Source organism: Elgaria multicarinata, chromosome 1 (assembly GCF_023053635.1).
Source record: "Elgaria multicarinata webbii isolate HBS135686 ecotype San Diego chromosome 1, rElgMul1.1.pri, whole genome shotgun sequence".
Lineage (NCBI taxonomy): Eukaryota > Metazoa > Chordata > Lepidosauria > Squamata > Anguidae > Elgaria > Elgaria multicarinata.
The window spans coordinates 218442068-218454643 of NC_086171.1; the positions used below are offsets into that span (position 1 = coordinate 218442068).

Consider the following 12576-nt stretch of genomic DNA (forward strand, 5'->3'; position numbering starts at 1 on the left):
ATCACAGCATTGAGACACCAGCTTTGCACATTTCAAACTGTGGCTGCCTGCTGTGGACAAAAGATAGGAGAAATTGGGAATAGATTCCAAGCAAACTATCCCAGTGTAAATGAGCTTGTAAGAATTTGAATTGTATCTATTAGAATCATAGAATCATAGAATAGCAGAGTTGGAAGGAGCCTACAAGGCCATCGAGTCCAACCCCCTGCTCAATGCAGGAACCCATCCTAAAGCATCCCTGACAGAGGGCTGTCCAGCTGCCTCTTGAAGGCCTCTAGTGTGGGAGAGCCCACAACCTCCCTAGGTAACTGGTTCTATTGTCGTACTGCTCTAACAGTCAGGAAGTTTTTCCTGATGTCCAGCTGGAATCTGGCTTCCTGTAACTTGAACCCATTATTCCGTGTCCTGCACTCTGGGAGGATAGAGAAGAGATCCTGGCCCTCCTCTGTGTGACAACCTTTTAATAGAAGCATAGCTTACAAATTGCACGAGGTCCTGGTTCCTCTCTATTCGGCACTGGTTAGGCCTCATCTTGAGTATTGCATCCAGTTCTGGGCTCCATACAAGCTGGAGTGTGTTCAGAAGAGGGCAACGAGGATGTTCAAGGGTCTGGAAACAAAGCCCTATGAAGAGAGATTTCCCACAGAATGGGAAATTGGTAGCCTTCACATCTTGTGAAAGTGAATCCCATAGAAGTAATTCCTTTTATTTATTCTTAATCTCTCACTAATCAGCTTCATGGGATGACTCTGTTGGGACCGAATAGTGTGATCCACTTTATCTACCCAATGCATAACTTTATGCACCTTTATCATGTCCCCCCACTGACACCCCGTTTTTCTAAGCTAAAGAGTCCCAGATGTTGCAGCCTTCCCTTAGAGGCACATTGCTCCAGCCGCTTGGTAATTTTGCTTGGCCTTTTCCTTTGTTTTTCCAGATTTACAGTATCCTCTTTGAGGTGCAGTGAACAGAACCGTAGAAAGTATTTTAAGGGTGGTTGTACCATAGATTTAATGAAGAGATTATGATACTGGCAGTTTTATTTTCAATTCCTTTCACAGTAGCCACACAAAGTGTTGCTTAAGATCTCTGAGGAGGCTCTGCTTTGTGATCCCAGCCAAAGGCATTTTGCTGCCGGAGGCTGAAAACCCCAGTGCCCAGCCCACGCAAACTTCTCTTCTACAATTTTGATTGCAAAAAACACGGCCAGGGACGCTTCCGGACCATTGCAATATCATTACGAGAGGTTTTGCAGGAACTCGGAAGCCTGCTCAACATCAGCCCCATGTTTCTATGGATACCAACCCACCTGGCGAGTCCACATGTCAGTCAGCTGGATGGTGCTCTTGAATGAGATCCCTCAAGTTACAGCATTTGCCACTCAGGTGTCTCCTGCATGCAGCCAAATCTGCATCACACGAACAATGTCCTCCTTCCCCTTTGCTGGAGTGGGTGCAGCAAAAGGTACCTGATACCTGGGAGAGCGCCTTCTCCCCTACCAACCCGCCCGGTCACTGAGGTCATCCGAGGGCCTGCTCCTGGTGGTTCCACCTAGATCCATCCTCCGACTGGAGTCCACCAGGGGAAGAGCCTTCAGCGTGGTGGCCCCCCTCCTATGGAACTCCCTGCCTCTGGAGGTCAGGCAGGCGCCAACCTTGTACTCCTTTCGGCACCTCCTGAAAACATCTTTGTTCTAAGAAGCCTTTCCTTAATATGCAGCCTTGAATCTCTGTTTTTTTGCTTCTTTTAAATTTTGTTTTAACTGTTTTATTCTGTTTTTATTTTCATTTACACCGCTCCGAAATTTTTCAATGGGGAGCGGTATATAAATATTCTAAATAATAAATAAATAAATAAATAAATAAATGAGGCTCCCTCTCACGTATTGGCATTGCGGGTGCAAAACATGCCACTCAAGAATTTGCAATTGCAAGTGGTTCTCAGCCATTTGCTGCACTTAATGCAAGTGTGAGAAGTCATCTTAAATTAAAAAAAAAATACAAGTTCAAAATTTTAATTGAATTTATCAGTCAAAGTGTATGCTAGATTGTCTGACTGTAATTTTAGATTGTAAGCCTCTAGGCAGGGTATCGCTGTATTATTTGTATATTTTGCACAGCACTAAGTACATTGTTGGTGCTATATAAATAAATAAATAATAATAATAATGTAATATCTGATTCAGTGTTATTAAATCAATATGCATTTACTTCTGTATGGTCTTTATTCAGTCCAATGCATTCCTATGCCCCTTGGGGAGAAGAGCCCATTGCTATGGAGGGGTTCTGGCACTGGGACCCATGAGATAATTTAAGTGTTCGCCCTCTGTACACTCATGAAGAATTCTGTGACACCTGATATCTCCTGTGGGACTCCTTCTATCACTTCTTCCAGAACTCCAGTTGAATTCTATGGCCATTCAGAAGGAGGCGCCATTTCTATGATGTATGAGCGGCATTTGCAGGAGGGCGTTATGAGCTTGGGGCTCCTGCTGTTCCCCATGGAACTGGTTGTCTCCATTCCATTGTCTCCTTATGGTTATTCAGAAGGACACTGATTATGGCCATGTGCCAGAAGGGGTCATTCCCACAGACCAAGAAGGGGTCATGACCATGGACCAAGCATCACATCGGGATTCTTGGAGTGTTTGGGGGAACCGCCTCTGTCACCTACAAACAGTTTGGGGTCTCCTGCTCTTTCCTGTGGGGCTGCTTCTCTTTGCCCAATGCATCCCTGTGGCCTTTCAGGAGCCCAGAAGAATATTGTGGCCATTTGGGACGGGACCATTTCCGTGGTCTATCTATTCCATTCCATTCTATTCTTCATCCCTTTCTCTCTCTCTCTCTCTCTCTCTTCAATTCCCTTTATGATGTGGAATGGACCAACTTTTCTCATAGGAATCACTGCAAAATCTGAGATCGTCTTTGGAGGTTCTACTGCAGTGTCCTGGTCTTCAGAGGTTAGGTGGGTGGCAACAAAGGAGGGCTAGTTTTAAGCTGGCTTTACTGTATTTAGTCATTTTCTCTTGGAAGTCAGATGGTGGAGAAACGTACAACCTGTTGGCCCTCGCCTGTCCACAAGGGGACAGTGCCTGGCCTTACGGCAGAGGACGGCTCCAGGGGACAGGAAAGGACCCCCAAGAAGGACACTCAGAGGAATGCAATGAACTGAAGCCTTTATTGAAAAAAGGGAAGAAAAGAGCCCAGCCAAGGGGTGGGTCACCGCAGAGGGTGGGGAGGGGAAGGTGCTTGGTCCAGGTTGCGGCCTTGACCTCGAGAGCACTGGACACCATTCAGGATGGGGCCGTCCTTCTGCATCTCTGGCCTCTTCCTGCTGCAGAGAAAAGAACGGAGAGTCGAGTATGAAGAGAAGGTTCTGCCCAGAGTTGTTTCCAAGTGGGGCTGAGGGACCACAGAGCTACCCAAGAGCCTGCTTCCTTCACGAGCCCTAGGACAGAAAAAGGCACTCTGCATGTGCCTTTGAGCACACACAGAGTGCCTTTCTCCCAAGCTGAGTAATCACAGCCAGCGCCCATACATCTGGTATTGTGAGGGTAGAGAGGGACGATTGACAGGCCCCTTCCAACTCTGCTATTCTATGATTCTATGATTCTATGACAGTGGGAGAGCCGGGGCTTCCAAGTGTGCTTGAGCCCCAGCATCTACCTATTTCTGTTAGAGGTTCACTGCTGCCATTGTGCCTTCGTCAGCCTGAGGTCTCTTATGACTGGATGCCCAGTTGATCATAGAATCATAGAATAGCAGAGTTGGAAGGGGCCTACAAGGCCATCGAGTCCAACCCCCTGCTCAAGGCAGGAATCCACCCTCAAGCATCCCTGACAGATGCTTGTCCAGCTGCTTCTTGAAGGCCTCTAGTGTGGGAGAGCCCACAACCTCCCCAGGTAACTGATTCCATTGTCGCACTGCTCTAACAGTCAGGAAGTTTTTCCTGATGTCCAGCCGGAATCTGGCTTCCTTTAACTTGAGCCCGTTATTCCGTGTCCTGCACTCTGGGAGGATCGAGAAGAGATCCTGGCCCTCCTCTGTGTGACAACCTTTTAAGTATTTGAAGAGTGCTCTCATGTCTCCCCTCAATCTTCTCTTCTCCAGGCTAAACATGCCCAATTCTTTCAGTCTCTCTTCACAGGGCTTTGTTTCCAGACCCCTGATCATCCTGGTTGATCACAGCATGATAGAACCCTCTCCTTCATGAGGTGTGTCTGCTTGCCTGCCTGCTTTGCTCCGCACTGATGTCCCCAGAGGCAGCGGACGCCCCCTGGAGGCTAGGCGTGGAACTTACTCAGCCACTTCCTACCACACCTGTTTCTCTGCTTTAATGGGTAGCAGGAGAATGGAGAACGTTTGCCCCCTTCAGACTCCAGTCCAACAGGTCACCCTCATGCTCTGCCTCTCTCCCCCACATCCCTTTCTTCCAGTCTTTGAGCTACCTGGACACACAGTATAGATGCATATTTTAAAGAAATGCATGTCATTCAGCCTCCAGTCCCTTCTATGGGTCCAGAGGACCTGCTGAGTTTGGGCACCTATAGGAGAAGCAGTAGCAGCAGCATACTGGGGAGTTCTGAAAAGGGACACCCCTTCTGTGGCTGGAGAGATCATCCCCTCCATGATAATCGTGTATTTACACGGCATCGCCCTGGACACGTGGTACTTGGGGGCTTTACAGAAAATGATAACAGAATTAAGCCCAAGTTCCAAAATCTAGATCCTAAGACCACCCTGAACCCCTCCAGTCTCATCTCTTTTCTTTATTTGACTCCGCTGCCATGGCATGGGGACTGAAAGTGCCACAGAACCTATCCTAAATGTGTCTCACCTTAGACGGCATTGAGGCAGATTTTCCAGCATTTGTATTGGCAGCACTTCTGACCCTTTGGGCAGGCGCTGTCATTAAGGCATTGGAAACGGCATTTTCCGATGAATAGTTGAGGCGGCTTGGGGCAGAGTCCAGGGTTCCCAGCTGCAACACAGAACAGACCTCTGGCTGTGAGACCCCTTGTGGGTGGAGAACCTCTCATGGGTAGGTGGGATGGAGGCCCCAGGCCTTCCTGCTCTCAGAGACTCCCAGGGTTCCTAGGGTGGGACGGAACCGGCACTCATGTTCACCCTGCTTAGCTCAGCTCTCTGCACGGTGTGGCGAAAGGGATGTCGGAGTGCTACAAGCAGCAATTCATGGGAACATGTCACCTTAGTGTAGGGACAGGGGCAATCCCAGTGGGCTGGAGAAGTGTTCTGGCCTCCCTGCTTGGCACAACTATCTCCAGGTCATGGCTGCTGTGGCAGGAGTGCGACTCTGCCATGGCAGCAGGCATCACTCAATGCACATCTGGTTCCTTTCCGGTCATATTATCCAAGCAGGAGTCCCCTCCTAAGGCCTGACTGGCTCCCTGCTGTAGTAACGACATGGAAAGCAACCCGAGGGAAGGGAGGCAGATGCCTTGTCTGCTGGCTGCCACCACAGTCCCTGCAGCCCCCCACCCACCCCTAATATTGGCTCCACTAGGAATAAGCAATGGTCTGGTTGTGGGCTGGAGGACCTGCAGGTGACCATTTGGGCCTCTGGGGCCCTCGGGAGTGCATGCATGGATGACTTCCCATATCGGAGGCAGCTTGCCTCTCAGTCCTAGCCGCTGGGGAACAGGCCGTTGGTCTGATCCAGCATGAAGGGCTGAGGGGAACACCGCATGGGTGAAAAGCTGAGGGGAGCAGGAGGCCTCGGGGAAGGTCCCCCTCTCTGCAGAGCTGTGCCCCTGTGTTTGTTCTGGTCCTGCCCTGGGTTTGGGGGAAATAAACTTCCTGTTTTCCTCTGAAAACAGACCCTCCTTGTGGCTCCTCACTTATCTTGCTCTCACTTACCTACACAGGTTTTCTGACATTGCTCTAGAGTCTCAAAATTGTTTCCGTTCCCCTTGCAGCCACCATAAATGAACTTCTGACACCTGTTGGTAGCTGGGTTGTAGAAATAACGGAGGAGAGATAGTTTACAGCTTCCTGGATCCTTGGGAAATTGGCAAACATCTGTGGAGAAGAAGAGCTCGTTGGCTTGTGGTTATGACCGGATCCAATTCCTGTCTCGCTGGGGAAGTCATAGAATCATAGAATCCTAGAATAGCAGAGTTGGAAGGGGCCTACAAGGCCATCTAGTCTAGCCCCCTGCTCAATGCAGGAATCCACCCTAAAGCATCCCCGACAGATGGTTGTCCAGCTGCCTCTTGAATGTCTCCAGTGTGGGAGAGCATTCAAGGGGCAGCTGGACAACCCCGTCATCCTGGACACAGTTTGTGAATCCTTTGCTCCAGCTTGGCGTCACCATTACTGCCTGCCCTGCTCCCCCCAGGAGAAGTGTGTGCCCCTTGGCGGATCAGAGCCTCATGCGGAGGACTTCTTAGAGCAAGGTATTAGGCAGGCGGAGGATCCAGAGAGCAGCACTGGGCGAATGCCAAGAGCAGGGAAGCAGCCGCCGTGGCAATCAGGAGCAGCCGTGACTGCTTGTGCTTCCTCTACCTGCCTCTCAGGTGTTCTCCTGCTATGGCAAATATGACTGCAAGAGAAGGACAGCTGTGGATCTCAGGAATGGCAAGACACAGCCGGCTTCTGGGGAGTCCAGGGGCCTCCCCCCCCCAATTCTTTGCCCTGTGGACCCCTCAGAGTGAAGCCCAAAGCAGAGGCAATACCGTTGCTGCTGGAGCTGTCCTCATCGCCAGGGAGGGGGGACAGAGGGTGGTGGCCTGTACTCCCACCCCAGGCGGCAGGACCCCCTGTGCTGGCCCTGGGGGCCGTCTACCATCTTTAGGTGCCGTAAAGGATGTTGGGGAAAAGCCAGGAGGGGCATCTCTGCATCACCTCCCACTCTTGAACTGCCTAGGGGCCTCGTCTCTCTGGCTGCTCCTGGAGATTGATGGCTGTTGCCTGACTAAAATGGAAGATTGAACACTGGGATGATTGGGCAAGGCCATCTTTGTGAACCAGAGTTATTATTATTATACTCCCAGAGTGCAGGACACGGAATAACGGGCTCAAGTTAAAGAAAGCCAGATTCCAGCTGGACATCAGGAAAAACTTCCTGACTGTCAGAGCAGTATGACAATGGAACCAGTTACCTAGGGAGGTTGTGGGCTCTCCCACACTAGAGGCCTTCAAGAGGCAGCTGGACAACCCTCTGTCAGGGATGCATTAGTGTGGATTCCTGCCTTGAGCAGGGGGTTGGACTCGATGGCCTTCTAGGCCCCTTCCAACTCTGCTATTCTATGATTCTATGATTTATTACATTTCTATACTGCCCCATAGCTGAAGCTCTCTGGGCGGTTTATCAAAGATAAAAACATTACACTTTCAAAATCAATATGCAAAATTTAAAACCTTACAAACGTAAAACAGATAACATGCAAAGATAACTTTGGCTTCAAAGGTTCAACACAGGATGAAAAGAAAGAAAGAAACCCCACAGGGAGACACAAACAAAGGAGAGGGGAAACTTCTGTCCGTCGGGTCTCTTTGGTGTCCTGGAGCAGTTTCTGATCAAGGGGAAGGAGGCAATGCCCTGGGAGAAGAAAGCCCTGGCAGGAGGGCGGGCAGCGCAGCCAGGTGGGCAAACACAACTGGTCGCTCTGGCAGAAGGCTTATAGGGGTCGTGCAATCCACCCAGGGCCGGTGCCAGGCTTTTTTGTGCCCTAGGCAAGGTGAGCTGCTTTCACCCCACCCCACCCCAGTGTACCCCTAACCCCAGCATATTCACCCCCACTCCCGGTAGGCGGAGACAGGCAGGGATGGAGGCTGCGTTACCTTCCCCTCACCTGAAGTCATCCCGGCTTGGCTTCAGCTGGGCGGGATGCTGCAGTGGGGTGGGCAGGCAGCTCCACGTTCTGACATCCAGCGGGCCCAGCCGAAGCCAAGCCAGGACACTGGGGGGGGGGGGGCGAATGTGGAGCCATCCGTTCGCCCCCAGCCGAAGCCAAGGCGGGATCCTGGGGGGGGGGTAAACATGGAGCTATCCATTTGCCCACCCCCCCAGCGTCCCTGGCTTGGCTTCAGCTGGACGCCCGCCCAGCCAAAGCCAAGGTGGGATGCTGGGGGAGGGGCAGCCAGACGGCTCTACATTCTGACGTCCGGCAGACGCCAGAAGTCAGAACATGGAGCCATCAACCCGCTCCACCACCACCACCCCAGCGTCCCGGCTTGGCTTCGGCTGGCCAAAGCCAAGCCAGGGATGCTGAGGTGGGGGGCGGAAGGGTGGCTTCAGAACGGTGTGCCCACTCTGGGAGTGGGAGGGCGACTTCCGGGCACTCCATTCAGCGCCACCCTTACCTTGGCACTCTAGGCAGCCGTCTGACTGGCCTCTATGGCAGCGCCGGCCCTGAATCCACCACCACTTCAACTCCACTGCCGGAGGGTCCTGCTGCACTCATATCTTGCCTTGTGGGTCCCTGGTCAACAGCTGGTTGGCCACTGTGGGAACAGAGTGCTGGACTAGATGGACCCCAGGGGCTTGTCTATACGTCTTCTTTACCCCAACCTAAATGCGCATATTCATGTTTTAGGTTACATGACACAGCCGTCCATTTTCCTCAGCGCTGGGTTTTAACTGCAATAATGCGCAGATTTGCATTCACAATTTACCGCGACTTTTAGATCGGGGCCAAGTTTGCACCGCCTTATGGCTGTGTGTCTTTGGGGGAGTTATGTTGGATTTTGACATGTGAGTAAGCTTTGAGGGTAGGATAACGTGATTGGCCCATTTCCCGATTTTGCACCAATCCGCTGCCTCCTTCGTTCACACTGATTTTAGTTTGAAGTCTCTCTACGGAGTTCTGCAGAGAAAGCTTATTAAAACAAATTCATTCCTCTATTTATATTTATATATGCATTTCTGTACCACGCAATATGCAAAGCTCTCTGGGCGGTTCACAAAAAGAAAAGTGAGGGAAACGGGCAGCCAGACGAAGAGACGTGTTCTGCTGCCTCCTTCCTTTCCCTCTGTAGCCTCATCCCTGCTCCCACTCAGTTTGTGTGTTATATTAGTCTGCGGAGCTCCGCAGATAAGATTTATAGCTTCGTTGGCTTCTACTCTTTATTACTGTATGTGGGATAATGCGATAATGCGCATGTGCACATTAATAACTCACTATAAAAAATAATAATTCAGGAAATAAATCGCTGTTGCTGCTGCAGTGTGACGCTCTTTACCTACATTCGAATCAATGAAAAATCGGGTTTTTATTTAATGAGGAGCAATCCCACTGTCGTATAGACAAGGGCTTGGTCTGATCCACCCTCAGGGCTCTTCTTATGTTCTTATGAGCCACATGGTTCGCCTTAAGAACATCAGAAGAGCCAAGCTCTTTGAGAACTACAAGTTCAATCGCAGCTTTTAAAGCTCAGCTAAAAACTTTTCTTTTTCCTAAAGCTTTTAAAACTTGATGTTGTGCAGACTCTATACTGTTAGTTTTACCCTACCCTGTGCCTGCTTACCCTACCCTGTGCCTGTTGGCATTCTCTTCCCCTCCTTATTGTTTTACTAGGATTTTATTAGATTGTAAGCCTATGCGGCAGAGTCTTGCTATTTACTGTTTTACTCTGTGCAGCACCATGTACATTGATGGTGCTATATAAATAAATAAATAAATAAATAAATAAATAATAATAATAATAATAATAATAATAATAATAATAATAATAAAGCTGGATCATAGCAAAGATCCATCTAGTCCAGCACTCTGTTCACACAGTGGCCAGGCAGCCCTGGTCCCTCTGCAAGGAGCCTCATGCAAGCTGTGATGCTGCTGTTCCCAGCAATATGCATCACGTAAGAACTCTTCCCAGGAACTCAGCCTGGGAACGCATAGGAGGGGATGCAATGGGAGAGGGAGAAGGCAAAGAAATATCTTACCTGGAGGAGGAATAGCAGAGATGAGCCTCAGCTCAGCCCAGAAAGCAAGGAGACCCACAAGGAGGAGGAAGCTACCAGAACGCATGATGTACACGGCTTGGGAGTGTACTGTCCAACCAGCGCGTCCCCTCTTTTATACCTCAGCAAATGGTTCAAGGGGTTTTCCAGAAGCAGCAGATTAAGGAAACAGGTGGACATCGTGGGGAAAGAATGGACAAGAATTTTCAACCGGATCTTGTAACAGACAATCACAGAAGACCTGGGGACCGAATGACCTACCTGCAGATGGTTCCAGGCTCTGCTAGGGGCAAAAGGGCAAAGATACAAACATCCTTGATAACTGCACAAGGAAGTTGCTACCAGGGAGGCTCCCTGGCCTCAGGACAGCTTGGCTTTCAAGTTGTAGGGCATGTAGAATATCTTGAGGACTGCCACCTTCTATCGCTCACCAGGCAAGGCATGCCTTCTGGCAGAGGACCCCTCAGTGATTCTGATTTCAGTTTTACAGAGGGCTGTATTCCACCAGTGCCACTACCCCAGCCTAATGACCCATTGTTATAATCTGATTTGGGAAGCACAGGAAAGCCTGTTGATGAAAATTCCCTTCATGAGTTTGTAGGAGGGAGAGAGTCTTTGTCCTCCTCCTCCTTCTCTATTCTTATTGTTAGAATCAACACTCCAGTACACAGTATTTTTGCACACAGCAGCAGGCAGGATGCAAATGACTCCATCCATGGATCTTTTCACACTCTGATGTGGACCAGGCTGATTACATTCCCGGACAGAAACAAACTGTTGGCTTGATCCTGGGCGCTTCCCAGTGATGGCATGCCCTTAGATGACTTTGCAGGGTGCTCCCCTCTTCCCTCCATCCATGACATTGCAGGGTGCCCCCTCTCATATCCATTCTTCTCATCCAGGTGGGAACAAATGATACTGCCAAGTGGAGCTGCAAAGAAATCACGACAGACTTTGAAGCATTGGGAAAGAAACTCAAGAACTTTGGAGCCCAGAGAGTTTTCTCGTCCATCCTCCCAGTTCTCAGAAGAGGAACTGAAAGGGAAAGAAAAATACTCCGAGTGAACAACTCCGGGCTATGAAGGTGGTGCCGACATGAGAGTTTTGGATTCTGGGACCACGGGCTACACCACTTGGAAGATGGACTGCTGGCAAGGGACGGGTTGCACCTCACATGGACTGGAAAGAATGTGTTCGGCCACAGCATGAAGAACTTCATCAGGAGGGCTTTAAACTGAATCCTACGAGGAAGGGAGCTGTAAATTTGGAGGCAACATTGGATGAAGGCCCATGCACCATATTAGAGAGAACAGCTCTAATAGCGCCCCCAAATAGTCTGCACAATAATGTGGGAATGAAGCCAGGCTATAAAGCACATGGTTTTTAATGTCTATACACTAATGCCCAGAGAATGGGAAACAAACAGAACGAACTTGAACTCTTAATACATGAAGGCAAATCCGACTTGATAGGTATACTTGGTGGGATGACTCCCGTGACTGGAATATAGCAATTGAAGGGTATAACTTGTTCAAAAAGAACAGAAGAAATAGAAAGGGAGGCAGAGTTGCACTATATGTTAAAAATACCTATCCCTGCACAGAAATACAGGCGCATCAGACTGGGAGCTCCATCGAGAGCATCTGGATTAAAATAAATGGGGCAAGGAATAAAAAGAATATGATAATCGGAGTCTACTACCGACCACCCAATCAAGGAGAAGACGAGGATGAAACTTTTGAAAAGCAAATTGCCAGTGTTTCAAAGAAGTGTGATGTAGTAGTGATGGGGGACTTCAAGTGCCCTGATACCTGTTGGGAGACAATTTCTGCCAAAAGTGGCCCATCCAAGAAATTCCTGAGATGTGTGACTGATAACTTTCTCCTACAGAAAGTGGAGGAAGGAACTAGAGGATCGTCTATCTTTGACTTGATACTGACCAACTGGGATGACTGAGTGGATAAAGTGGCAGGTTTCCCATGGTTTGTCTTGCCCTTGGTCCTTCTACCTGTTCCCAGCATGTATCCCAGTAACGTTGTAGCACAACTTTATTGAAAGAGTAAAACTTTGTTAAATTTGCTAGGTCTGTATTTCACAGATTGTGCAGCAACTTTTTTTCCTGGAATTGTGTGCAAATTTAGCCAGAAAGGAAAAAGACGTGTTTGCCCCACAGGGTATAGCATGAAAATGCAGTTGTTGTTTTTTTTGCACTTTTTAATCCTCCTCCCTCTATTTTTGGGGAGATTTGCATTAACTCATGCACATTAGTTAATGCAGATATGTGAATCTCCCAGGAGTGAAAAAAGGTTAAAAAGTGCAAATCGCACCCCCCAAAACCTGAATTTTCACAAATTAGCCTATTGGTGGGTGGGTATAATTCAAGATTACTATTATTTTTAAAAGGACTGCAAATTTCAAGGTTGATTGCTGCTCAGTTTCAGCAATTCTTCAGTTTGCATAGAGGAAGCAGTGATTGCAAACACAAATGTCGCTAGCCAGACGTATGGCTAGCAAGGTCACAAGCTGAGCCACTGGGTTTCTGCCACTCTATTGACACAAGCCATCTTGCTGGTTTTGCATGTCACAGCAAGCCACTCTGAAAACAAACCACGATGAATAACCCAGCAACAAGCCATGGGTTCCCTGCAGGTC

General features: G+C 49.1%; 1 protein-coding gene across 1 annotated transcript; it reads right to left on the reverse strand.

Moving 5' to 3' along the window:
- Window positions 1–5868: 5868 nt before the first annotated feature.
- On the reverse strand, window positions 5869–9991 carry LOC134411045 (kunitz-type serine protease inhibitor 4-like). Its single transcript, XM_063144670.1, has 2 exons — window positions 9907–9991; window positions 5869–6038 (listed from the first exon to the last, which is right to left on the reverse strand). Exons 1-2 carry the CDS (start codon window positions 9989–9991, stop codon window positions 5869–5871), a joined length of 255 nt encoding a protein of 84 aa, XP_063000740.1.
- Window positions 9992–12576: the final 2585 nt, after the last annotated feature.

Excerpts from the sequence above, each read along its gene's own strand:
- LOC134411045 (XM_063144670.1), bottom strand. The coding sequence starts at position 9,991 with ATGCGTTCTGGTAGCTTCCTCCTCCTTGTGGGTCTCCTTGCTTTCTGG. Across the intron at positions 6,039-9,906 it reads CTCTGCTATTCCTCCTCCAG|ATGTTTGCCAATTTCCCAAG; the intron begins GTAAGATATTTC and ends TCTTCTCCACAG.